Raw genomic sequence first — 27,221 nt, forward strand, 5'->3', positions numbered from 1 at the left:
ATCAAATTTGCGAATACCTTTACGATTACACAACAGCTACCGGCCGACTCATTTGCTAATTGTATCCAAAATTTTCAATACTTAAAAGCGCTCGGAATTTTTCTTTCATTAAATTCTATGACCTTGTCTCCTACTTTCTTTTTCTATCTTTAATTAACCTTTTTATAACACGGACCGCATTCATTATCTTGCAACCAGTTTATCCTCTTCTTCTGGCCCTCCTCACTGAACCTTGCCCCATCCCCTTTCATGATTATATGCCATGCCACTTAGGAAACAACAAGAGCACATGGAGCCACGTTCCAGGCAGTGAACAACGAAGAAGATTGAGAAGGCGGGTGCCACGTTGCGGGCACGAGACAAAGAAGAAGACTTGCAAGCGCGTGCCACGTTCGCTGCCACGTTCGATTCCCGCAGAACAGCAGGCCGCGCGGAGCGTCCGTCCAGGGTCCTGCCCAGGACCCGGTGGCGGCCAAGGCCCCCGGAGGAACCACAATGGCAGCCCCCGCCATGCTGGCCCAGGAGCGGGAGCGCGCGGCGTTCCGCCACAGCCTCATGGAACTGTCCCGATGCCTGGCTCGCCTTCAGCCAACGCCTTGGCCCAAGGTGAGAGGGCAATGTTCTCAAGAGTGGTGGGCGACCGTGGTGGATCGGAAGCGCCACGATGCTCTAGCAGACGCCTGCTGCAACTACCATGAAATTGTTTCAAGTCATGACATTGTCAAACCGGTGCGATAACTGAGATCAACCGGGATCATGGTTTCCGGATTCAACTTTGGACAAGTTATGCTTTCCATGCCACACACGTTGCAGTAACCATTGTTAGCAAGTTAACCGCATTGCAGTTTGCCGTGTAGCTATACACTAGAATTCAGTAAACTGTAGTTACTTAGGCTTGGTATTAGGCCTAGCCTTGGGCTAGCTACGCCGTTGTCAGTTCTTTGCAAGCTATGTCGTGTCGGTAGAAGCCAACATTGTATGCAGCTTTATCAGATGCTGCCAGGAGGACAGAATAACCAACTCAAGTGCAACTCACGCATGATCGCTTTACCCAGCAGCCGCGAATGCATACAGCTGGTTTTGGGCCATGGCAGTGATGCCCTGGCAGCCTCATGGCCCTTGGTAGTGAGATTGTCGTCTTTGTGCGCAGTGCTTCAGCTGCAGGAAAGATACTTCGCGTTGTTCTACCCACAGGGTAGCGCAGCTGGAGTGAGAACTTGCACGGCACTGTAACGATGGAATGGAATTAATGCCCGACAGTTACGTGAGGGATTTCGAGTTGAGTCAACGGCGTGGGCGTCCGGTGGTCGTATGCAGTTCATGAACTCAGCGACAAGTGTACTTTGAAGGAAGCAGTCAAACAAATTGTGCCGATGTTTCATGACGACACTGCGGTCAATCGCCTTGCTGCTGCCAGCGATCTGCCATGCCACGCTAGCAGGCGCAACACGATCACCCACGACGACCTGACAATGGGTGGACGCATTCGCTTGTTGGTCCGATTTCAGGAACACGTAGTCGAGAACTTCAGCGTTCATTTTCTGCCCGAATATAGTTTCCGATGTGAGCCTCACAGGTTTGTGGCCAGGGCAATTGGTGCTCTTGAAACCGATATCTTGGGCCACGTGGTCTAAGAGGTCCCGGGATTGGGTGAAATCGCTGACGCATGTGGCGTAGAATAGGGAAGGGGATGATTTCTTCTTAGCACTTGCTCCTAAGAGCAGGCGTAAAGTTTGGCTAAGGGTCGTCAACGTCCCCGCCATTACCACCACACGTGCTCCTATGCCCGCAGGTGGCCAAAGTGATGTCCGCCTGCCCCGTGGAGATGTCCCGCGGCGTGTACCGCATCGACCAGCGGGGCCAGGACGCCGTGATCGCACTCAGCGTGTACCTGATGGAGTCTGGCTTCCAGCACCGCGAGCGCATCGTGCCCTACCTGATGAAGCTGCTGCGCGGCCTACTGAAGGCCAACTTCGCCGAGGAGGTCAAGTACGAGCCCGACGAGCGGATCCCCGTGCGCGAGCGCTTCTGCTTCCTGCTGCACACGGTGCTCTCGGACGTGGCCTACCACTGCGAGGAGTTCAGCGAGGAGATCGGCAACTGCCAGACGGAGTTCCTCGGAGCCCTGGTGCGCATCTGCGCCAGCGCCCAAGCCGCCAGCACGGCGAGCCCCGAGCCCTCCAGTACCGCGGCCACGCTCAACGTCAAGGCAAGTCCCGAAGTCTTAGGCTTCTCCTATAGTCCGCGGGGCATAATGCGCGTGGGTGTTGAGGGAAGGTAGTCTTGCAGCTTCTAGATGAGCTACCAATGGGATTGTACAGGTTACGACAGGATAGCTGATTTCCGGTTTGCTTAATCGTAGTGTCCTTATTGCTTCTTCCTATTTATGCGCGGTCGTTGTGCCTTGAATGCTTAATATCATGAGCCATATGATCTAACACAGTGTGTGTCGTGGTTCTCTATACTTTTATCGTGCTTAACGTCCTGAAGCTGCTCAGACTATGAGGAACATCGTAGTGGAGGGGTGCGGGTTATTTCTACCTCCTGGGGTTCTTTAATGTGCACTTACATCGCACAGTACACGGGCCTCTAGAATTTCGCCTCCGTCGAAATGGGACCGCCGCGGGCGATATCGAACCCGCGTCTTTCGAGTCAGCGGCTGAGCACCATATCCACTGAGCCACCGCGGCGGTTTAGGTTGCCCTCTTGAGCGTGTTGTCGTTGATTCTGAGAATTTTAACCTTATTTCTTTAAACTACAATTGGTTTACCATTTGTTCAGGGCTGACCGTTTCGAAGGCTTGACTGATGTATGATGGTCCTCAAGCAAAATCCAGACGGGGCACCGTTCTTACACTACCCTTTCCTGTAGACTCTGTCCTTTACACTTTCTTCCGTGTTGTCAGCCATTAGCTGGGCATAAACCTGAACATACCATTCAGCAGCAGCTAGGACTCTTTAAAATGCTGGCACTTTCGAAAAAAACGTACCATGCGACACTGCGGAGACCTGAACAATGCGATTTTTGTCCATTCCGCCTCAAAACAGTGCAAAAATGGCACGATACACAAGGTCGTGGCTCATCTTCGTGCGGCGCCATGTCTTGTTCGCGCTGTTTAGAAGCAGAAAAGCTTGAATGGACAGCACTGCGAAGCAAAACTTAGCTTGTTTAATGGGGCAATTTCACGCGACTGCAATGGAGAGGAAGTAGTCTCGGCCTGGCATCACGGACCAGGAGAAATTTTTCTTCACCAAAGATGAGTGGTGCAGCTTTCCTATGTAGCTCTATTCAATGCTCAAATGGGTACCAAAGTGAAGTTACTCTCTTAATAGTATATTGTGCGAATTACTCAGGTCTGACGGGGATATGCGGTTTCTCGATCTGCCCAGGTCGGCCAGACAGTGGTCCCGCTCATAATCGGCACCTGTCGCGCGCTGGGCCGCGCCAGCCTCGAACCGCCCTTCCTAATCTGCCACATCTTCCCGGCTCCCGATAAAGTGGACTACATGGAAGAGGAGATGGGCGCCGAGAATTATCTCAAGCGGAAGAAGCAGGCCGAACTGTACAACCCGATCCTGGTGTCGCGCCGCGCCATGGTCGACTACTGGATGCCCAGGGCGTACCGCGGCTCTGCCCGAGAACGCAGGGAGGCCCTGAGGCCCTACGAGAACATCACCACGCCCATCGCGTTCAAGGCGTCCTCATTCCTGTTCAGGACTTTCGGCTCATGCTTCAGCCAAATGCGGATCATCAGTGAGCGCCATGACATCGTGCGCAAGAGCCACATCAAGTTCTCGGCGAATAGGATTCAGGTGAGCGTTGTATTGACGCGTGTGCGACCAGTCGATACCGCCACTAGAACCAACAGGACAATGCATGGCTCCTAAAGTAAAAGCGGAGCATATTAAAGCAAACGTTTTAATAAAACCATTTCAGGATAGGTGTGTACTGCGTATGGTTAAATGCGTGCGCTCAGGCAGTTAGTGCGAGTGTTTTGCCTTAGCTTCATAGTGTCCCTTCTATAGTAAACTGCTGAACTCAGCTTTTGCTTGCGCAGCTTATGGCACTATAAAACGCCTCATCACGAAGTCCATGCGGGCGCAAGAGCATCAGCGGTTTTCCAGTACATTTCCTTTTTTGCAATGGGCGCGTTCCAGGTAATCCTGGCATTCGCCGACCGCATCCTGTCGGACGAAATGATCGAGTACCTTGACCGGTGTGCCGCGGAAGCGTACGAGAGCGGTCAGATAGTCATCAACCCGTACCGCTCCTTCGGCGAAGTCCTCAAGCTGGTGTGGATCACGCTGCTCCAGGAGCTTCTCTGCTTCTACACGCTGGCCGAGAAGGAAGAGTGGAAGGTCAGCTCTCCCCTATTCTACAGCCTCTCCAAGGACCTCCAGAAGCTGGCTAAGCACCTGTTCCTGGCAGGCCAGAAGGACATACAGGTGAGGGACATACCGCCGGGCAGTTTCAGTAAACCACGTCGCTACATGTATTCGCAGAATGCAGGTCTTACTGCCGCCATTTAAAGCGAGTTACCGGCACTATACAGGAGTGCAAGCTCAGATTGATGTCATGCCCACCACGGGACGCATGCAAAACTGCTCAGTGGCAGAACTATGGTCCTGAAAACTTTTTAGACGCCATAACCATTATGTGCGGAGTACTTGTCGGGGAGTTGGTTCATGTTTCTTACTGAAGAGGTGTAACGGTATAAGATCGAAAATGAAGGGGACCGCAAGACGATGGAAGATGCCTGAACTCTGTTCTAGTACTTATCAATTTTATAAGTACTCCTAAAGTACTTAATTTAAACAGCGTACAGACTGCCACTTATCACGCGAAATTTGACGGCCCGGGGCAGCAGAGTAGAAATCTGAAGAGGGCTCGGTCATAGACTCGGCTGTTCTGCTTCGTGTGAAGCCAGCTCGACATGCCTCTTCCCGCTGGCAGTCAGCCGGAACACTGTGCCAACCACCGCGCGGAAATTTTCCCCTGAAGTTGCGAAACCTGGCCACATATTTTTTTCTTGCACAGGCAATAAGCTTTCATACGAGTGCATTCGGCACGATCGCGGTGTACCGGCAACAGTGATGACTGAACTCTACGAACAGAATAAGGGATAGACGGGAAGGAAACAAAGGCCCTGGGGATGTTGCAAACAAAAACAGGAGCCATGACAGGCTATCGCCTACTCATAAATCTTCTGTAGGCTGCGACAGTGACAGGCTATCGCCTGCAGGTAACTCTTCTGCAGGCTAAGGAAATCTGGTTCTGAATTTTCTTTCTTCTGCATTACGGGCACAGGTGAAGGCGTACGACGCGAGCGAGCAGGAGCAGAAGGAGCTGCAGCACACGTGCGTGAACCGGTTCCGCGTGAGCGTCCAGACGGTGGCCACCTGCGTCGACATCCTCGTCTGGTCCGAAGGGGACGAGAGCGGCGCCGACCTGCTCTGCGGCAAGCTGGCCGAGAAGCTCATGACACCGCACGGGCTCAAGCTGGCGCTGGGTGCGCGCCATAGACTATTTGTTTGCGGACGGTTGCAGCTAGCGCCACCTGATGTATAGCTTCACACTAATTATCACCAAAAGGGTGATCTGCGCTTTAGACGTAGGAATCCGCCCCCATCTATCCCCTTTGTAGTACTTATCTACAATTAGCAATGTGATCGTAGACGATTTGAGAGGAATTACGTGGTATGGTTTGCAGAAGCCGCCCATATGGAAGCTCATCCAATGAGCGAATCATGAGGTGGTCTATTGATGTTAAGGGATTGCTTGCTACTAGCATTCTTGCGGCTTTTGTAGATAGCTTCCATCTTAGATATTTAGAATAACCTGTTTGGTTACGTACCAATAATTTAATTTACCCTTTGCGCTCTGTTGTTATATTGTTTGCAAAGCTTTGTTTCATAATAAAGTTGCGTTACTGGTCTGCTAAACGGATATTGGTGCATTGCTCAGTCAGCAGCGTTCGAACTACGCCACGCAGATATGCGAGAAAACAACGAAATCGACTGGAAAAAATAAAATCGAATAACCCGCTAGTGTCCAGACAGTTAAATTTTAGGCAACACGGCACTCCTTTGTGACTACATTTGCACTAAATAAGTCTTCTTGCAACGGGGTTAGCGTTTAAGAAAGTTCGTGTTTTTTGAACAGCTGGGAAGATCGTTGGTACTCCGTTAGCTTCGATGCCTACGTACTGCACTGCCCTCTGCGCCATCTTTCGAAGTGACTACGTGGCAAAGGTCCACTAGATCACTTATTACGGTCTTGCAATGGCAGAGGAAGTGAAAAGGAGGTTAACAGGTTTTCAAGCAAACCTTAAGCAAGTCGAAGCTTATGAATGATGTTCGTTGCTGAAACACGCACAATGAGTCAGCTTTAAAACTAACTGCAAGCTGGACGCCTTTCAGCAAAGACCGGACAAGGACGGCCAAATTATGTTCCGCTTTCTGTGCGGGAAATTGTACAATATACAGTGAATGAGTGCCGAAAGTGTCTGTGCATTGTATATTCGTACGGCGAGGTTGAAAATTCGTGATTTCTCTTAGAAATGCTAGACGTCTCCTTCACCTGCTTACAGTGAGGAATCAAACATAGATGAGCTGATTACGGTTTAAACCAACATGATCGCTTACAATCCTAGCGCACAAGAAAAAAGGCAATCGTGATGGAAGCACGTATACAAAACTGGTTGTTCAGGTCACCTTCCGATCCTGATCGTCTGCTTGGATGGCATCCGGACACTGGGCGAGATGTTTCCCCTGATCGTTGACGTGTGCGTCCTGGCGGTGCGGGACTTCCTTAGCGGCCCGGCGCCCGTGCTGCTCAAGCTGTACCAATGCATGGAAGAGCTGACCAGCGGTGACCACGCCGCCGTTAGGACCATCTGCCAGGCAGCGCTAAGACAAGTCAGTGCCTTTGGATAGAGGTCGCCTAGAAGTGTGCGTCTGCTTGCGACCATCATCATCATCACGCACAATCCCCTGTAGACACTCGTTCCATTCATCTGCAGTGTCCCTTTTTTCCCATAGAGCCGATTCTTTATAACGGGTCACTTCTTAACTGCTTTCCGCATAACATCCTGGTGCATTGAGGATGCTCCAAGCGAGATTATTAGGCAACAACGCAAGGCCTACCGGATAATGATTGCCCGCATCGGTCTTTTCTTAGTTTCGCTCGCTCGAGTGACGTTCACAAGTGGAGGGTTCAGCCGGCAGTTGCCAAGAGCGTGCAGCGCTTTAAACGATCCTTTCGCGCCAAAATGTGTAAGGCAAGTAGATCTAGACTAACTTCTTCAAGCAGTAACTGCAAGTGGTCTGCAGATAAGTAGTCTCACTGTGTCGCATCCTTTCATCAGACCCTCTTGTCACTCATTGAAAGGATGAACATTTCATAGCCCACCCATGTCCACTCGTAACACTAAGCAAGTGACCGCGTTCATGTGTACAATTCCGTAGGTCCAGATCTTTTTAGAGCAGTGCTGCAGACTCTCCAAAAAAGCTGAATCGGAAAGAATTTCGCTCCAAGACTCGAATAAATCCTAGCAACAAAGTTGCTTCCGCAGGTTCGCGATGCGGCCATCGAGTGTCTCTGTGGCCTGCTTCGAGTGGGTATCGAGCGAGACCCCGAGATCGTGCAGGCCTACCTGGCATCCGCATCGAACAGACTGTTCCAGGTATGCAAAACAGGGTGTAGGCACGTACTAATACGCTGCCGCGACGTAGAAAAATGAGATGGAATAATGTTCCGATGCAGGATAGCTTGACCGTAGTTCACGCTAATAAGATTACTTATTATTGTGGTGTTAATCGAAATAGCACTTGCTGAATATATATGCGTTCAAGGAATCTGACAACGCTTCTTTCTGGGCTGGTTAAGGGAACCACGGGGCGGTTGTCATGGAGACCATTTATATGCACAGACGTTGTCGATCAGCAAGGAATTCATTCGGTCGCACAACCAGTAAAAACTAATAGCTCAGATAGCAGTCACGTAGTCAATGATTGTTACCCGCCCATCACGTGACATGGGGGCCACGGCACATGACGCCACTACTCGTTGCCTGGGAATGACGTCTTTATGCGCGAACAACACTATCTCCACCCAAGTCCCTCTGCTAACCCAGTAAAAAATCTATGACCTCCTGGTTTTATGGTTTAATAATGCATGGCTACAGCATTCGGCTACTGAGCACGCCCTTATAAAAATGCTCTATATACAATCTTTGGACTTCTTCTAGACTATTGCCTCCTTATGGACACTTCTTTTTGTCTATTCTTAGTCTATAGACTGTCTATAGACAAAAGTCTCCTAAATGTGTATGGCTACAAATCTGTAGATTGTCTGTAGACTGTCTATAGCATTTGTATTGCCTATAAACTATTCTCTAGCATTTGTTGATAGTCTGTAGACTTTACAGGCAGAAGTCTATGGACATTCTATAGACAGTCTAAAAATATTTTTATAAGGGCGAGCTCACGGACTTCAATAAAAGTTGGCTTGGGCCTAGTTGGTACATGATGTTGTGAAGGTGTACGTTGCGCAACCACGGGACGAACCACGAAGAAAAGACAGAGACGCACACAAGCGCAAATTAGGAACTTCAATAAAACTTGGGTTGGGCCTAGTTGGTACATGATGTTGTGAAGGTGTAGGTTGCGCAACCACGGGACGAACCACGAAGAAAAGACAGAGACGCACACAAGCGCAAATTAGGAACTTCAATAAAAGTTGGGTTGGGCCTAGTTGGTACATGATGTTGTGAAGGTGTACGTTGCGCAACCACGGGACGAACCACGAAGAAAAGACAGAGACGCACACAAGCGCAAATTAGGAACTTCAATAAAAGTTGGGTTGGGCCTAGTTGGTACATGATGTTGTGAAGGTGTAGGTTGCGCAACCACGGGACGAACCACGAAGAAAAGACAGAGACGCACACAAGCGCAAATTAGGAACTTCAATAAAAGTTGGGTTGGGCCTAGTTGGTACATGATGTTGTGAAGGTGTACGTTGCGCAACCACGGGACGAACCACGAAGAAAAGACAGAGACGCACACAAGCGCAAATTAGGAACTTCAATAAAACTTGGGTTGGGCCTAGTTGGTACATGATGTTGTGAAGGTGTAGGTTGCGCAACCACGGGACGAACCACGAAGAAAAGACAGAGACGCACACAAGCGCAAATTAGGAACTTCAATAAAAGTTGGGTTGGGCCTAGTTGGTACATGATGTTGTGAAGGTGTACGTTGCGCAACCACGGGACGAACCACGAAGAAAAGACAGAGACGCACACAAGCGCAAATTAGGAACTTCAATAAAACTTGGGTTGGGCCTAGTTGGTACATGATGTTGTGAAGGTGTAGGTTGCGCAACCACAGGACGAACCACGAAGAAAAGACAGAGACGCACACAAGCGCAAATTAGGAACTTCAATAAAAGTTGGGTTGGGCCTAGTTGGTACATGATGTTGTGAAGGTGTAGGTTGCGCAACCACGGGACGAACCACGAAGAAAAGACAGAGACGCACACAAGCGCAAATTAGGAACTTCAATAAAACTTTGGTTGGGCTTGTTGGTACATGATGTTGTGAAGGTGTAGGTTGCGCAACCACGGGACGAACGACAAAGAAAAGACGCAGACACACACACGCTCACGGACGCCCGATTTTGATGGCGGGAAAATTTAAGATCCACGAGGATACGCTCATGTGGTGGAAATTAATGCAGAGCTCTCCACTGCGGCCTGTCTCGTAGCCAGGGTGTAACTAGGTGCCTATCTGTTGCGGTGTTCGCAGGCCGAGATCAGTGGCGGAGAGGGCGCCCTGATCGCCATCAACACGGTGATGGCTCTGGGCAAGCTGGCGGTGGCGCTGCGGAGCACGCCCAGGACGGAGAAGTCTGTGCTTCAGTTCTTCCAGCAGCGCTTCTGCAAGCCTCCGTCGACGCTGGACACGCTCATCGTGGACCAGATGGGCCGCATGCTGGTCGCCAAGGGGAACAGGGCCGTGCGCGACGAGATCATGAAGATGCTCACCATGGTCACCCTGGTGTCCAACTCGGTGCAGGCAAAGCTCGCCGACGCCGACACCAAGTGAGCGTGCAGACACACTGAGAGATCGAAAGGAGGGTGTTACTCCTTCACGAAATGTTCAGCTGCAGGCAATAAGGAAGACAACCCTCAGTTCACGCAAAACAACGAAATTCATAAGCATCAGCTCTCCAGAATTAACTCGGAACACAAAGAATACTCGCCATCAGTTCAAGGCCCACTGTAAGACGAAGGCATCCCCCGTTAGTGTCAAATACCTTCCAAAGCTCAGGGTAACGGAGTGGATGCCAAAAGAAGGCAAGCGTAACAGGGGGCGGCAGAGGGTCAATCGGGCGAATGTGAATAGTAATGTTTATCAAGGTTTATTTCAATTTCAAAGTTTATTTCCCATCTAACACTACAGATGGAGGAATCGTAGAAAAAAGCTACCCTTGGGCAGCTTGACGAGTCTACAATCCTAATTATTGACAGGGAGGCAACACAAGAGTTTATACAATTTTAAACAACAAGCACATCAAGGAAGCAAAAGAGAATACACGAAACAGCAATATGTATACATAATGAAACGTAAACCATGTTATTCAAAAACAAATTATGTAGTTCACGGCGTGAAAAAGAAAACAAATCGAGATTAATGTGGATATAACTATTTAGAAGAGATGGAAGAGTGTACTGAAGGCATTCCCTACCAAGATTTAGTCGAGGTGTTGGCACTGTCCATTCTTTGCCATGTCTTGTTGGATAGACTGATTCATTTTTCCTTAGTGATGCTAAATTTTTAAGATTTGTTACATTTTTCCTGATTTCTGTTTTAAAAGTAACACTGAGGCGATATTTATAAAGATTATGTGCTTTAATAACTCTGGAATGACAAAAGAAAGCTGCACTTGGATGTCGGAATGGTAAATTATATGTATTTCGGAGATATCTTTTTTGCATTAAATGAATACGTTCAAGGTTAGTGAATGTTGTAGTGCCCCACACTAACTGGCAATAGTTAAAATGCGAGTTGAATATTGAATTGCATACCAGCATCTTAGTTTTTGTGGGAAGTACGTATTTTAGACGGCCTATAACACCAGAGATTTGAGCGATTTTTTTTTCAAGATATAATTGACATGATAATCCCATGACATACTGGCAGAAAATATAACCCACCAGGGGAAATATATTTGTCCGGTGATGGGCGTAATTAGGATGTTATCATATGCCATCGAATTCCACCAAAGAACCCCAGGTCGTCAAAATTTCTGGAGCCCTCCACTACGGCGTCTCTCATAGCCTTAGTCGCTTTGGGACGTTAAACCCCATAAACCAACCAACCAGATCACATTGCAACCACAACCGTTCACCGATCATCTCATAATGCATAGGGAGTAATTGCTGCATAAATAATGGTGACTTGCTCCATTACAGACTATATGCGCACTTTAGTCATCGTGCTATTACCTGAGGCGTCAGTCGCTGCGGCTTGATCTGCTCTCGCCAGGAGTGGTTTCTCGCGTAATGCATGGCTTTTATGCTGGTTTATAACGCGAACCACGTGCTCAGGTGCTCCCCAGCTGCTCAGCGCATACGGGACGTTTCACATGCACTTGAAATGCAAGAATCCTGCATTGTGAAAAATGTTTTTCTGCTTTTTTAGTTTCGGACCTTTCTGTGAGGGTGTTTAATAACTTCCGACAGTTGTGGCAAGTGAGATTAGGACGAAACTGTACTGGCTGTTATGCTGAAAAGTTCGCGTTGGAATCAACCGTTGGACAGCTTTCCAGCCTCGGAACTGTGTAATTCAGAGAAAAAATTGCAACAAGCCACACAATCGGCTTCTTGGCAGTGATTTATCTTGAAAATTTTGCGCGGGGAACCTCTGCTGGGGTTACTGCATAGCTGAAATATATCCTATCGCCTTTTAAATGTATAGATGGCATATTCCAGTAGGGCACGTAGCAGTCTCAGTATGCCCCCAGCCGCAGCACATTTCGAAGAAGGATCATCCGCAGCTCCACGACGAACTTCGCAACACATGCGTCGCCCATGTTCAAAACACTGTCGTTTGTCACGAACCTAACGGGCTCCACCGACAGCTTTCCGCGCTGAAGTCGAAAATCGCACTGTTTCCTGAGCAATGCAAGTTCCCATTCGCTATCGCGCTGATTTCTGCCGGTGGCCATTCAAGCTATCAATCTATTTGCTCATCATTTCTTCTGAGCATGAGAGCATGACAAGTAACATTCTTATACGCCTTTCTCCCTTTTCAGATTCCCCGGCTACAAACACGTTGCTTTGCCCGTAATCAAAGTCCTCGTCAAAGTGGCCTCTGCAATTGAAGGAGCCGACGAACAGCTCGAGTTGCTCAGCACGCTCCTCGAGCTGTTCGTGCAGATTGGCCTCGACGGGTGCCGGTACTGCGAAAACCAGCTGGCTTTCAAGGACTCCGGCTGTGCGGCCAATATGGGCGTCCTGATACCCGTCATCTCCGCATTGGTCCAGCGCATGGACCCGGTCGTTGGTGCAAAACCTCGCTTGCACAAGCTCTTCTGGGACTTCTGGCTGTACGCCTCTCTGATGGGCTTCACCGTACTGTCGGGAGTGTGGCCCATTGACTGGTATTACGGCACGGCGGACATCGCCCTCAAGTCACCCATCCTGGTCTGCAAGGAACACCTGAGGCCGATCCTGCAGTTCAACAACCCTGTGCGCCACGAAGCAGCGGCCATCGTTGACCTGAACGACGTCAAGTTCCAGCTCCTCAAGGAGCTCAAGGGAGGCACTGAGATCAGTACCATACTGTACAAGATGAACTTCCAGCAAGCCACTTACCTCTTGTCGGTGAACGACTTGGAAGCGCTGAGGATCCAGAACTCAGTGGCGACGAAAACGCCGTACCAAACTATGATGCAATACCTGGAGTTTCCGCTCATCCAGAAGGACAAGGGAGGCATGTTCGTCTGCATGTCTGCGGTGGCTGACAAGGTGTTTGACATGTTCCTGGAAGTCATGACCGATAAGCCCAAGCACGAGGACCGCGAAGCTGAATTAGAGGACGCGTTTGTCTTTCTCCTGGTGAAGTTCGTTGACCCCGAGAAGCAGATTCGCCGCGTCGCTGACAAGTTCATCTCGAACTTCATTGACCGCTTCCCGCACCTGCTGTGGAGCCGCAAGGTATGACGCGGAGTTTAACGGTTTTATTCTTGTCAATAAATAGCAGCTTCAAGTAAGCATATATAGGCGCCTCATGAGAGCATGTGGCTAATGCAAAAAGCAGCTGTTTTGGCGTCGTACTCAAAGCTTCCTTTATTACTTGTGGTGTGCTGCACAGCCAAAGATATTAAAACTGCAGCGATATGATCGTACATGTTCGCCGCTTAAAATGAAAATGTGTTTGGTTTACTCCTTGCTAAGAGTAAATTTAGTTTCTCACTCGGTACACTTTGGATAGTTATTGTAGATCAAATGAAGTGTTCTAGCAGACACGCAGGCCTGAAGAATATAGTCAACAACCATCGTAAATACTTTAAAGCATTTGTTCTTGTGCGCAAACGCCCCGTTGTGTATGAATCGGCTGTGTTGCTGTGAGAAACGTTCCCCATGCTTTACCCAGCACCACATGGAGGCTTTTTGCTAAGAAGAGCAACTCTTTGTGCAAGGTAGTGAAAATTATTTATTAAAAAAAATCATTAATCGGAAGTCTTCTGAATGATCGCGGAGGTATACTAAGGGACACTTAATTGCGGTTCTGGCGGGCAGGTCCTCTGGGCTATGCTCGACATCTTGCAGGCTCTGGCCTACTCTCTCGAGCTCGACCCGAACGAGACCGGCCAAGAGGTGATTGTGCCATTCACCCAGTACTCGGTCACTCTGACCGACACGATGGAAGGCCGAGAGACCATCGTTCGCGACTTGGCCGCGCACTGCCAAGGCATCGTACAAGAAGCCGTGAAGTGGGCACCCATAGCCACCCGCTCCCATCTCCAAGAGTACATGGTCACGAACTCGGAACTAGTCGAAGCCCTGACTCAGCACACAGGCGTCGGATTAGCCATTGAGAGCATCATGCTGTTTGCCGGCCTGAATGCCACCTCCTCACCGCAGTCGACGTCACTGCTGGAGCGGTGGCCAGCCTGTGTTAAAAAAGACTACTCCGAATTCGTATGTTCCATGGAGATTCGATGTCGGTACTCGGGTGAGGTCGCGGGCTTGCTCATGAGCTCGAAGAACACAGAGTACACCAGGAAGGAGCTCGCGGCCAAGCTTCTTAACCAGCTGCACACTAGCTGGAAGACCTGCAACAAGAAACTCCACAAGCGGTGCATCTTCCGGATCTGCGCTCTCCTGGTCAGTATGAAGAGCCTCGACCGGAAACTCCTGCGAGCGCTGTGCTGGTCACCCGTCGAGTATTTCTCGGAGGAGCCGACCAGGAACGCCATCTACTGCTGGCAGTGGTTTCTGGCTGCCAAGCCAGAAGAGGAGCTGCGCTTCCTTCACGAGATGTCGAACGCGTGGCTCGCCACCGTCGAGCGCGAGCTGGGGATCTTCTCCAAGGACCCCGTGCAGACAGACCCTTGTGCCGTAGGCGAGAAGAGCGACCTCAAGCCCAAGGCGCCTTACATCGGCCCTCACGAGGTCTGGGTGAACTTCATCGTCGAGAAGATCGAGTCAGCCAAGTTCAGCAGCCAGGCCGAGATCGAGATCTTCACCAACCTCATCTACCGCTCGTTCTCCCCCAACATCGGCGAGGAGAAGTTCAGCTGCCGCCACATAGCTGTCGTCGGCACCAGATTCAACCTACTGAGCAGCGCCATGTCTCTTCTGCAGAGCGACGCAGATTCTCTGAGTAGCCAGATGATCCGGAGTATCCTGCGGGAGCGCGTGTACTCGGCTAGCCTCGACTACTTCTGCGGCCCGCAGTTATATCCGACCGAGCGGGGAGGCAAATTGCGAGAGAACATCCTCATGATGGTAAAGTTCTGGATGGCCATGCACAACGACAAGAAGTTCCTACGTCGTACCAGCTTCGGAAGGGACATGGTGGGTAACCAGCTGGCCAATCGCAGCCAGGGATCTTCGGCCGGCAGTTCGGCTCTCGAAAGCGGGGTCACACAAGCGGAGTCGTACCCGACGACACCAGCGGGGTGGCAGCAGCAGGGTTATAGCCGGCAGTCGACCGAGAGCTCCTCGACCACGCGGCAGAGCACGACGACAACTTCAAGGGAGATGCGTGAGACTCCGTTGGTTACGGACTCGGCGTACGCCAGGGAGTACCTGCGCAAGCGATCGTTGATTCTGGCGCTGCTCTCGGTGGAGATCGAGTTCCTGATAACGTGGTACAATCCACTATCTCTGGCCGATAAGGTTGTGCCCGGGGAAGAGATCATCAGCGCTTGGAGGAGCCAGCATATTACGGAAAGGGGCTGGATTGAAATGGCCCAGTGCGCCTGGAATCTCTCACCGGTCTTGGCTGTCTACCTGCCTTGCCGTTTCCGGTGAGCTATATGAAGAATAATTTCATGAACATAAATCAACACAATAAACCATATGCGTCCACTGCCTTAGGTCAATCTTCAGCGGAATATCCGAGTTTAAGACAGCTGGACGTTTCTGACAATTTTTATTCAGCCTGTCAAAGCATAAAAACACTGACTACCGTCTGGAACGCTATCCATAACGATTCTCATGCGATAACATCCAGGATTAATAGAATCCGCCTCTTTATGGCAACCGAGGTCTTATCCCTTCAATATTCTGGATCGTGTTGTAAAAAGTACACCGGCTGAATGGTTTGCTGCTCGGTCGTACAGTAGAGCACTTATGCTACTCTAAAAACTAAATTTGTGTAAGGTATAGAGCCCATTTCCTTACCTTTCAAAACCTTTTGATCGAAAGGGAAGCTATCAGGGATCCACCATACGAGCGAGAAGCACACGATAGAGCACCGCTTACTCTTGAGACAACGCACGTCTCTCATTGGCCCTTTTTTAAACCTATATGTTATGTACTTTGTGTGGAATGAAACGCCACGCACATTGTAAGAACATTATAAGCACTCACTAATTAGTATCGTAAGGTTTTGAATTGACAATCTGTCTGATCAGTGGAATATCCTTGACCGAAGTGGGCTCAGGTGATGGGCGTGCTTTCATCATAGGACATACTAGTCTGTGGTAAGCGCTATCTTGCTCACGTCCTCGGTGGCAAAAAGCTAGAAAAAATAATAAAGCGTAAAGGAAACCTGATGTCTTGCATCTGAAACGTACCCGAAAACAAGCACACAAGGGCACAAGAAAAGTTCTTGTAAAAAACCCTACCGCCTCCTTGGCATAGGCCAGTGAAATCACAGCTTGTATACTATAGTTCACGAGTGCTGCTCTGGATAGTTAGGCTAAATGATGGATGAATTGAAAAAAAAATTCATTTACAGTCAGCCCGCTTCCTGCTGTGTTCGTCCATTCGCGGCTTGGTATGCTCCGCCCTGCCTCTTATTTTCATTCGGAATCAAAGCTCAAACTTTTTTTTTTCAGGTCGTCCGACGCCTTGCGCGCCGAGGTCATCAGGTTGGTGCAGGCCAACCCCGATCTCGTGTGCCACATGCCCGAGGCCCTCCAGTACATGATCACCCCGGACTTCGTGCTCGAGGACAACCCAGACCTGTCGTACCTGCAGGCCTGGGCCCCCGTCTCCCCCGTCAAAGTACTGGCCTTCTTCTCTCGCCTCTACTCGCCGCATCCGATCACCGCCCAGTACGCCATCAGGGTGCTGTCCTCGTGTCCCCCGGACGTGCTCATGTTCTACATCCCACAGCTTGCGCAAGCCGTCCGCTACGACACCATGGGGTACATCCGGAACTTCATCATCACGTCGGCCAACATCAGCCAGCTGCTGACGCACCAGTTCATCTGGAACATGCGCACCAACATGTTCCGGGATGAGGACGGCCAGGAGAAGGACGCCGACCTGTTTGAGGTGTTCAACTCGATGATTGACACCATGGTCGGCAACTTGACGGGCAAGGAGAAGCTATTCTACGAGTCCGAGTTTGACTTCTTCACAAAGATCACCGCCATTTCGGGAGTGCTACGACACTTCCCAAAGGTGGGTGGGTGGGGAAACGTCGTGTACCACTGGTGTACACCATTTCAGTTTGAACATATGGCGACAACGATTCTCGCTTATCAAGTAGTAATCTTTGTGTCGCGTTCGTTGGCACTAATGGGGTTTCGCAGTCTTGCTTGACTTCTCAAACATATCACCATGAGCAACAGCTACAGAATTTCCGCATTAGCAATACCACGGCTTTAAGATGCTCGAACTCCGTAAGAGAAGTTAAAATGGTCTAACCGATAGATTTTTTCGCTATCTGTGGAACACAGCTACCTACACAGGAGGCGAAAGCTCAGTATTTATTTAATTATGTACGAATACATTGCGTTGTCTAAAATTGATCATTAAAATCTCTCGAAACGCTCCATTCAAAATCGTTGAGGACGGCCAAAAAAGTGTGTTGTTGGAGCGTTTGCCGTTTGCAATCTACTGTGCGTTAACAAGTTCAAAGTGGCGGTTGACACCCATAGGCAATTTTCAAGTTAGTAAAGCGACTTTTAAATGGACGCAAAAGAAAGTTTAAAGTTCTCCGTATTGATAGGTTACCGCATTTTACATCAAAAAGGGGCCACTCTCACCGAAAGCGAAGTTTTTATTGTTTTTATTCATTTAAGTTTTGTTTCGCAAGTACGCTTAATAAAACACTCTGCGTGGCTAGTCGGTGATGCATGATTTTTAGGATAATAATTAGCGCTAGTTATTTCGAGCACACAGACACACATGGCGGGTCAGCGCCCGTCCTGTCATGTACTTCAGTGTGTTCTCTGAAATAACCAGCGCTGAATTACTATTCTAGAAACACTTTCGCAAGTAAATTGCGTCATCATCATCAGCCTGACTATGGCCACTGCAGAGCAAAGGCCTCTCATATGTCTCTCCCCCAATTAACCCTGTCCTTTGCCAGCTGCAGCCATCATATCCCCACAAACTTCTTAATCTCATCTGCCCACCTAACTTTCTGCCGCCCCCTGCTACGCTTGCCTTCTCTTGGAATCCACTCCGTTACCATTAAGGACCAGCGTCGAAACAAATTTAGGTACGCGGATTGCAGAGGCTAGACAATACAGCCATTAACTGCAGTGGAAGCCAATCCTGTTCGTTTTTTATGTCACGGTTTTCATTGAAGTGGCGGAATCATAAGTGATTAGAACCATCAGAACTTGTTCATAAGCTTGCGAGGCAGTACGCATTTGATCTCCCTATTTACATGTACAAGAAATCTCTGGCATTTCAAGGCAAAAGTTCTATTCATTCACTCGTGCAGGGCCCGGAGCGCAAGCGGGCGTGCCTCTGCGAGCTGTCCAAGATCAAGGTGGAGCAGGGCTCGTACCTGCCCTCCAGCCCGGAGGCCGTCATCGTGGACATCGACTACGCGTCCGGGGCTCCCATGCAGAGCGCGGCAAAGGCGCCCTTCCGGGCAAAGTTCAAGGTGCGCACCGTGGGCATCGAGAAGGTGCAGGAGATCGCAACAGCCGGCTACAAGGACCTGCGCGACGCCGGATACTTCAGCTCGTCGGACCTGCGCAAGGAGCACTGGCAGGCCGCCATCTTCAAGGTCGGGGGCCGCTTTGTTCGCTCAGTTTGTTAGCGAAGAGATAAAAAAGGATGGGGAAGCGAGTAAGAAAACTAGACGCACACAAAAAATTATTGGGGTTAAACAATTGAATATTGCGTTTACAATTCAAGTTCGCGCACTTCAGTAGGGTTTGCACTGTCTTACGCACGTCCGCTCATATCGCTCTCGCACCACGCACTCTCGCTGCGCTTCCTGCCGCTGACGCTGATGACGCGCCGCACTCGCGAAAAAAACAAACATCACAAACACAAAAGGCGTCCTGACGGCGCCGGGAAGAAAATGGAAGAGGATAGGCAGGCGATGCGGCATGCACTCCGGACCGACGAACGCAGGGAGCCATATTCACGTGAGCGCCACTGGAGGCAGGCGATGCGGTATGCACTCTGGACCGACCGGCGCACCGAGCCAGATTCACGTGAGCGCCACTTGAGTCGAAGAGACGACTGCCGCCTTCTCAACGGGAGTAGGCGCCGATGAGAAATTGCGTCGTACGATCGCTTACAAGTTGGGATTTGTAATGAAAACTTCAGCGCAAGAAAAAATTTTGCTTTCAAGTCCCGGTTTCAAAAGGAAGACTGTGCACGTTCATCAAAGGCCAGTTTAAGCGTTCAGCGGCTTTCGGCTATGTTATTACGAAAGCAAGACTTGAAAACTCCATGACAGCTCAGCACCCGCAGATGTACAGTCTTTGTCAAAAGTAACCAGGCTGCACGTTTTTTTCTTCCCAGTCGTATATTAAAGCCTCATGCCAGCCCTCAAGCTTTAAATCTCTATATGGTAAGAAAAACTCCTGTTCTCACCTCCAAAGAACTTTTCGATCTTTAGGGAAGCCGTGAAGGCTCTGTTATACGAATGAGAAGCAAACCATGCAACCAGGTTACTTTTGACAAAGGCTATACGTAGCTGGAATCGTGTGAAACAATTTCACCAATGTTTCGTGCGCATGCATGAAATGCAATGTTCTCGATCACTACGTGTCGTTGAAATGAAGTGAGCAAGGTTACAAGCATGCACACAGCCTGCCTTCTCTGCAGGCTGCCTTCAGTACGAAGGCGTTCGCACTAACGTCCACAACAATGTTCTTCTAATACACTGCGGCAGAAACGCGGCTACAATATATTACCGGTGTGAAGATATCAGCTAGTTCTCGCATTGCTTTCCTTCATTGCTGCCTGCGCGGAAATAAACTGGTTGCGTACAGTTCAAAACATTTTCGCCATTTTTTTTTGGAGGGGGGTGGGGGTGGGTGCGTTGGGGGGGTGACAACAGTTCCTGAGCATTTTCTCTCCACAGTAACCAGATGCTAGAAAATCAATAGAATGTGGAAAAGGCACTCGCTGGAGCCCACGTGGCCTGCTGGTCTTTCTGGCTGTTATTTGCGGACGCGTTGCTTTCAGAAATTATTGCTCTCGCTATGGTATTGCGCTACACATCTTTAACGCCCGCTGTAAATCCCTACAATTTGTAAAGGTAGCAATAATGGGCCCTTCCCAGCGACTGACACGGTGAAAAAAAGTATTTCTGCGCCAATGCTTAGAACTTTCAAAAGAACAGGATAATATACGCCGTATATTGTGTTGTAGGTACTTCTAGGTGCAGCTTCGTGGTCGGCAGCAAATAGCAGCAGTTTGCAGAAGTTTCGTCTTCTTTCTACTAGATACCTTTGTCTTGCTTTCATGGTATACTACATTCCGGTGTAGTTCTTGTAGTATGTGAGAGTTCATTGCTGTGGAACGTTCGCTGCCTTCAAGCCTACGTTATTGTCATTTCCCATCATTCAACAACCTGGCAGTTCAATGCCTGGTGGGATGCAGCTGCACAATAGTTCCTTAATAAATGAAAAATTGCCTTTCCAAGTTTGAGCTGCACATCACCTTAACCGGACGATAATATGCCAAGATTCCAAGCCCAGCATTTCGCTTTATTCGCATGCAGGTGGGCGACGACGTGCGGCAGGACATGTTGGCGCTGCAGGTCATCTCGCTCTTCAAGAACGTCTTCTCCATCGCCGGCATCGACGTGTACCTCTTCCCGTACCGCGTGGTGGCCACCTCTCCCGGCTGCGGCGTCATCGAGTGCGTGCCGGACACCACGTCGAGGGACCAGCTGGGCCGCCAGACGGACATCGGCATGTATGAGTACTTCCTCCAGAAGTACGGCGACGAGACCACGCGCGCCTTCCAGGAGGCACGCAGCAACTTCGTCAAGAGCATGGCCGCCTACAGCGTCGCCATGTTCTTGCTGCAGGTGAGTGTACATATCCTGGGTCTCTGTCTCCCGGCCATTCAAGCTGTGCAGGAGCGGACATTAGTGTATAGAGCACGCTGTTTTGTCCTTAGTGGAGTGAGGAGGCTCCAGGCAAAAGCCAAGAAACATTGGGTCCGTGAAAAGGGCGGCTGTGATCGCTACCAGCCTACACATTCCATACTTGTGAATTTCCTTGTAGAATTCGGCAAATATGATCACAAGTCCAATAGCGGACTCCGTTCACTTCTGCACCTGCATATCACTGCAGCAAATGACCTTTTCGATGCTATGGTCGTTGTTGACAGCGTGAAATGTACACTGGAGGAGGAGAGAGAGGCTTTAAATGAATACCGGAGAGCTCTGCATGGTTGTTAGCCTATCATGTTACTTCAGAACTTTGCAGTGATGGGCATTACTAGAGGTATGTCATAAAGCTTTAGCCTCACCTATTCTCATTGACGAGTGGTCCAAAAGTGTGTGGCACACTCTGGCATGGTGGTCTCTCTTTCGCAGTTAGGTGCAGGATAAATGCCAAACCACCCGTGTCTTGTGTAATATAAGTGCATGTTATGAACCCTGTGTAGCGCCTGTGTTGTTCGTTCCCGTGCCCTGCGTTTGCGCTTGCAAGGGATCGGTAGTGCGTGCGGGGTCATTACTACCGCTAATTCTTTCTCAGCACCCTGCCGCTGCCGTCTTTAACGGACGCCAACGGCGTGAGAGGGCGGCCGGGGCGCTCAGGGCGAAGCGTCTCCTTTCTCGGAACGCGGCCGCTCGCGAATGCGCCGAGAAGTACGGGTGTCCCCCTCCCCGCGGTACCGATTCGCGCACGTGCTGGCACGAATATGTATTTGTGTTTGTTTTTATTTTTATTTTGTGGTGGAGAGGGTGATTTACCCTACGGTAGTTGGAGGGCTGGCCATGCTCTCGATTAGCCAATCATATGAAGAGTGTGGAATGGTTGGGTGCTACCGAATGTGGGCCGGGCCTTGAGGTCTTTAAAACCGGGCTCCGGCGCCAGAAAAAGGGTTCTGGGCTAAGGTCAGGTGCTATGCATCTTCGGCTACACCGAGTAGGGGCCTCCAATAGTGTTAGCCAGTTCCACCTTTTTGTTGTTTGTATCTATTGTAAATTGCTGTACATAAACTTCAAGTTTCCCTTCATCCCTGCGTCTCAACTCATCGCAAGACCGTGCGAAGAGCTTCAGTCTTCAGTTAAACAAACCGTCTCTGGCGGGGCACCTCTGGTGCAAGGAAGAAGAACCTGAACTTTACTGCGCTATTCCCTCTTAACAATGTTCAACCAAATAGCCCGTAACAGCATCCTCGTGTAATTTAAGTGCATGTTAAGAACCCTGTGTCGCCCAAGTTAATCGTTGGAAAATTTCGCCAAGGGGCTGAAACACTCGATTCTGGGGGTGCCGGGACCGGAAGGGAAAAGATGAGGATCGGGTTCGTGTTCGTGAATTCAGCTTTGTAGCACCGGTCCAACTTACGGCCTAATCGTACTTAAACACTTACCTTACCTGCATCACATAAGGTATGTTCATTTTTTTTACCATAAGGTGAAAGATCGCCACAACGGCAACCTCCTGTTGGATGACGACGGCCACATCATCCACATCGACTTCGGCTTCCTCTTCGAGAGCTCACCCGGCGGCAACATCGGCTTCGAGCCGGACATCAAGCTCACCGAAGAGATGGTCATGATCATGGGTGGCAAGCAGGAGGCCGAGCCTTTCAAGTGGTTCACCGAGCTCTGTGTGCGCTGCTTCCTGGCCGTGCGACCATACCGCGAGGACGTGGTCACACTTGTCTCGCTGATGCTGGACACCGGGCTGCCCTGCTTCCGAGGACAGACGGTGCGACTCCTGAGGCTCAGGTTCGCGCCCACGGCCACGGAGCGGGAGGCGGCGGCCTTCATGATTAAGATCATAAATGACTCGTACCTCAACATCAGGACGAGGACGTACGACATGATCCAGTACTACCAGAACCAGATCCCGTACTGATCCCCGTACGAGGACGCGACGCCCGACGCCGCAATGCGTTCTGGTGGTGTCTGGTACTGGGGGCGTCGTTGGAGGTCCTTCAAGATCAGGACCAGAGGCCGGAATGAAAATTGCAGTCTGGGACATGCGCTTGTAATCTGCTGACATCGGTGACGTCATCCCACCGTGCTTCAAGCGCTCACGACTTGACAACGTAGACATTGCCCAGGACTTGAGCGAGGGCGTCCATTGGGGCAGTGCGAACGGAACAATCCGGGGTTCCTCGCCGCAGGTCGATGAGACATGCCGCGCGGCCTGCGGCGATTTTTCGTTTAATAAGTATTGAATCCGATATTTTTAATTGAAACTGCCGGAACTACGTCGTTCATAAATTAACGAAATCACAAATATTTTAAGCTAGGAATAAAGGACCGACCTCCGTCGTTCATAAATTGCAAGCATAAAGAATCAGCGTCAAAGTGTGCCGAGGGCAATGGACATGTCTGAAGGCGTTAAGCAAGCAACCGGTTTTAGAAGTTCTCGCGCGTCTCTTGTCTGTGCGTTCTGCTGGGAACTCACCATACGGCAATCGATCTGCTGACAGCATCGCCGGTGGTACGCTTATGAACAGTTCTCTTCCAAAGAGAGCCCACTCGACTGCGGTACTCTGTCGTTCAAATACATTCGTGATGTGATTAAATTCATCACGTTACAACGAGTTACTGTGCCTACGTTTGAACTGTAGTCAGCTGTGATGCTGCATAGTGCCCACTTTTGATGTATGATGTGCTGAAACAAAGCAAATGCTACTTAAGTGTAATCTGTGTGAAACGTTATCTGTGCAACCAATGTCCACCATCATCCTTGCGTGTTTCTGAACAGTCAGCGGTGCAGCGCACCAACTATTCTATGCCGCGTGGTGGAGTATAGAAAATATTCCTAAGAACGGGCAAGCGCAAAATTAACAACACATATTACCGTTGCTTCTGTGCCACAGTGAATTAGAGCATTGCTTTAGAACGCGTGAAATCGCAATTCGAATCCCACTTTTACATAAACACCTTGTCTTTTTTTATTCGAGAAGTCTGCCATAAGGTATAAGTTGAGAAAACGGGGAGTGGAATGTAGGTTACAGAAAGTTAAACCAGTTTCGGCGAGGTAGTCGCATAGGCTGCTGGTGAACTGATTGTCCATAGTCTCGATCTTACACCACGCGAAACATTTCCCACGGGAGGTGCACCACCTTGTAGGTCGCACTCTGAGATGCTTTTGAGCGAAAATTACTGTTCGAGCCACTGAGTATAAACAAAGTTTAACGCTTTTTTTTTATTCGAGAAGCAATTTACGCACCCCGCATGCAGGTTTCATTATAAGGGGCTTTGAAGCAAATCGCCGTTTGAAAAGCTTTCAGACTAGTCAGGAGCCAAGACAAGGACGAGTTTATGCGCTGTGTCGTTAACGGAATTGAAATACGCATCATTATTCGCTGCAGTCTTTGCTACCTATTCCTTGCAGACATCAATAACAACGAGATAAAAGTTGCCCTTTGTACTTATCTGCAAAAGCTGCTCTGTACTTTTCTTGAATCTTTCAGCCTACTCTCCCTTCAGGTCAGTCGATTACGTAACAGCGTTGAAGCGATAAAACACGCACACACTAATATGAACAATCCAATTAAAATATGAGCTTTCATCTTCTTCGTACTACAATTTTGATCCAGGGACCGCCATTTTCGGGAATTGCTTCCGCTCCTAATTACCTCAGTACAGATGCAGTGGAACGCCGAATATCCGGTATAATGCGAGTCAGGCACCTCTTCATGGGAGCGACAGAGGCCGTAGGCTCTGGAACCGTTCGGAGACTTGAAGAGCACATCTGTCGGCTCATCATAGCCCATGTCCCATAGGAGTTCTTGGATCCGGTTTTATTTATTTATTTATTTATTTACTTGCACCTCACAGGCCCCGAAGAGCATTGGGTGAAGGGGGCATATCAAAAAAGTAGTATGCGGAAATAATAAACCATAATAACTTTACATAATAACTGTGCCCTGTCTATTTCTATTTCTGCCACTGTGAAAAGAAAAAGTTGTGGAATGTTTTCTACACAGCATGCCGTTTTTTTTGTTTTTTTTTATTCGGGAAGTCTGCCATGAGGCATAAGTTGAGAAAAGGGGGAATGGAAGGCCGGTTATACAGAAAGTTAAAAGAAGGAGTGTAGACCAGTCTCGGCGAGGTAGTCGCATAGGCTGCCGGCGAAGTGATTGTCCATAGTCCACTTCACATAGTCCCCATCGCGGTTCCACCACAGGCCGACCACCCTGAGGAGCCGTTCTCTAATAGGGGCCGTCGCTGGGCAAGTCCACAACAGGTGCCGCACATCACAAATGTCCGGTGCAGTGAGGGCACCTGTCAGTTACTGGCAGATATTTATCACCCCACCGATAACGGACATATGGGGTCAGGGCCGCCCCTGCCCGAATCCGGCGCACTGATACCTCCTCCTGCCGAGTAAGACTAAGGGGGAGAGGGTGCGAACACGGACGAATTAGAGCGCGTGTTCGCTGGCGCAGAGCTTGTCCAACTGCTCGGCACTTCAGAAAATAGAATCTTTGGAGCAGTTGCTGTCGACAATGCCTGCATGTTCCTCGCGCTTGATCCCACAAGTATAGACACAGACGAAACAGGAAGACATTTGCGCACCCATGTCCAACATTGTCGGATAAAAAATTTGAATATTGAAAAATTGTAAGATACCCTGGAAAGAAAAATGTAACGTTAAGGTGTAACGAAATGGTGTAACGTTAAGAGATCGGAAACTGGCGGAGTGGGTAAGGGAACAAACTCCGGTTAATGACATCCTAGTCGAAATCAAGAGGAAGAAGTGGGCTTGGGCAGGGCATGTAATGCGAAGGCAACGTAACCGCTGGTCCTTAAGGGCAACGGAGTGGATTCCAAGGGAAGGCAAAGGTACCGTGGGGCGGCAGAAAGTTAGGTGGGCGGATGAGATTAAAGTTTGCGGAGATACGGTGGCTGCAACTGGCGAAGAACAGGGTTAATTGAAGAGACATGGGAGAGGCCTTTGCTTTGCAGTGGGCGTAGTCAGGCTGATGACGATGATGATGATGATGCTACGGAAATATTAAATACGATGGTTCATTCTTCTGATGTATGACAAAATCTTTCTTTTAACGGGTTTCCGTCGATCAAATCGAGCAGTTGAGACTACCATAGAAAAGCACTGAGGAATGCTTTTGACGGTAGCAAAAACGTTAATCACAAAAAAAAAAATGCAACACTGCCGTCGGGTGGTCTGCGAATATATCGATTGTTATACTCAAATCTTACATTTATGAAAAAATTGCTTTCATACACTGTTTCACGCTCAAATATGCTTTTGTCCAGAATTGCTGGGCATGAATGTAAAACATCGCAAACAGGTTTACATCACTCTTCTTCTGCATTCGAACAAATCCCTCGCGTAGCGTAACGGAAATAGGAATGCTTGGGTGCCTCGACGCGGAAACACACAGGCGCTTATTACGTGCACATGAAGCTAATATTTAGCTTCTTTTACATCGAGTGCTGAGCATGCATGTGCATTTGCATCTAAGCAAATGCACATAAGCACAAGTGCTCTTGAGCGGGTTTCGGCAGTCATTCAGTCCGTGAGAGAGAAATAATAATAAAAAATAGCAATATTTGGCAGCGTAAACACACAGTTACGGCTAGGACTAGTTCCGTTGCTCGACAAGGCAAAGCAAACAATTCTTTATTTATTAGTACCTCAAAGGCCCACTACGGGCATTAGATGAGGAGTGGGCTAACATATGTTTTAATTAAATCAGTGATGAATGATTTGAAGGATTCCAGGCCAGGGTGGATGAAAGCTTCAGCGTGCAGGTAGTTCCATTCTCTTGCGAGGTGGGCGAAGAATGATTTCAGATGCGCAGAAGTGGATGCTCGAGGTGTACGAACAGCTTTCGGATGACTACTGTTACTATATTGTCTACAAATTTATGCGTAATAACAAGAGCTTAACAATGAGATAAGACACTGGAACGAAAACAGGGACGCTATAAACCTCCGCAAAATATCAATTTATGGAAACGGAAAGGCAAAGAAAGCAAGAAAATCAAAGAGGATGCCCAGCAAGTCAATATCAATGAATGCGATTTAATACCAGGATCTGATTCCTTACTTTACCGACTGAGAATCACCTGGGTCACTTCTCTGCATAGCAACTAAGTTTAAGGAC

The 27,221-nt window shown here is 49.2% G+C and overlaps 1 protein-coding gene across 1 annotated transcript; it reads left to right on the forward strand.

The window, feature by feature from the left end:
- The first annotated feature begins 510 nt into the window (after positions 1-510).
- LOC149328987 (phosphatidylinositol 4-kinase alpha-like) lies at positions 511-22,985 on the forward strand. Its single transcript, XM_089562029.1, has 14 exons — positions 511-606; positions 1,793-2,209; positions 3,390-3,812; positions 4,158-4,445; positions 5,308-5,509; positions 6,709-6,917; positions 7,574-7,684; positions 9,803-10,098; positions 12,315-13,218; positions 13,804-15,539; positions 16,575-17,145; positions 18,419-18,709; positions 20,666-20,977; positions 22,539-22,985. The coding sequence occupies exons 1-14, from the start codon at positions 511-513 to the stop codon at positions 22,983-22,985; spliced, it is 6,303 nt and encodes a 2,100-aa protein (XP_089418155.1).
- Positions 22,986-27,221: the final 4,236 nt, after the last annotated feature.

The sequence above is a fragment of the Amblyomma mixtum genome, chromosome 9, assembly GCF_055824585.1.
Source record: "Amblyomma mixtum isolate Tamu chromosome 9, ASM5582458v1, whole genome shotgun sequence".
Classification (NCBI taxonomy): Eukaryota; Metazoa; Arthropoda; class Arachnida; order Ixodida; family Ixodidae; genus Amblyomma; species Amblyomma mixtum.

Bases quoted from the DNA above. Each gene is read 5' to 3' on its own strand.
- LOC149328987 (XM_089562029.1), top strand. From the start codon at position 511: ATGCTGGCCCAGGAGCGGGAGCGCGCGGCGTTCCGCCACAGCCTCATG. The intron at 5,510-6,708 runs GTGCGCGCCATA...CTGGTTGTTCAG, and splicing joins CGGGCTCAAGCTGGCGCTGG to GTCACCTTCCGATCCTGATC. The intron at 20,978-22,538 runs GTGAGTGTACAT...TTTTACCATAAG, and splicing joins TCGCCATGTTCTTGCTGCAG to GTGAAAGATCGCCACAACGG.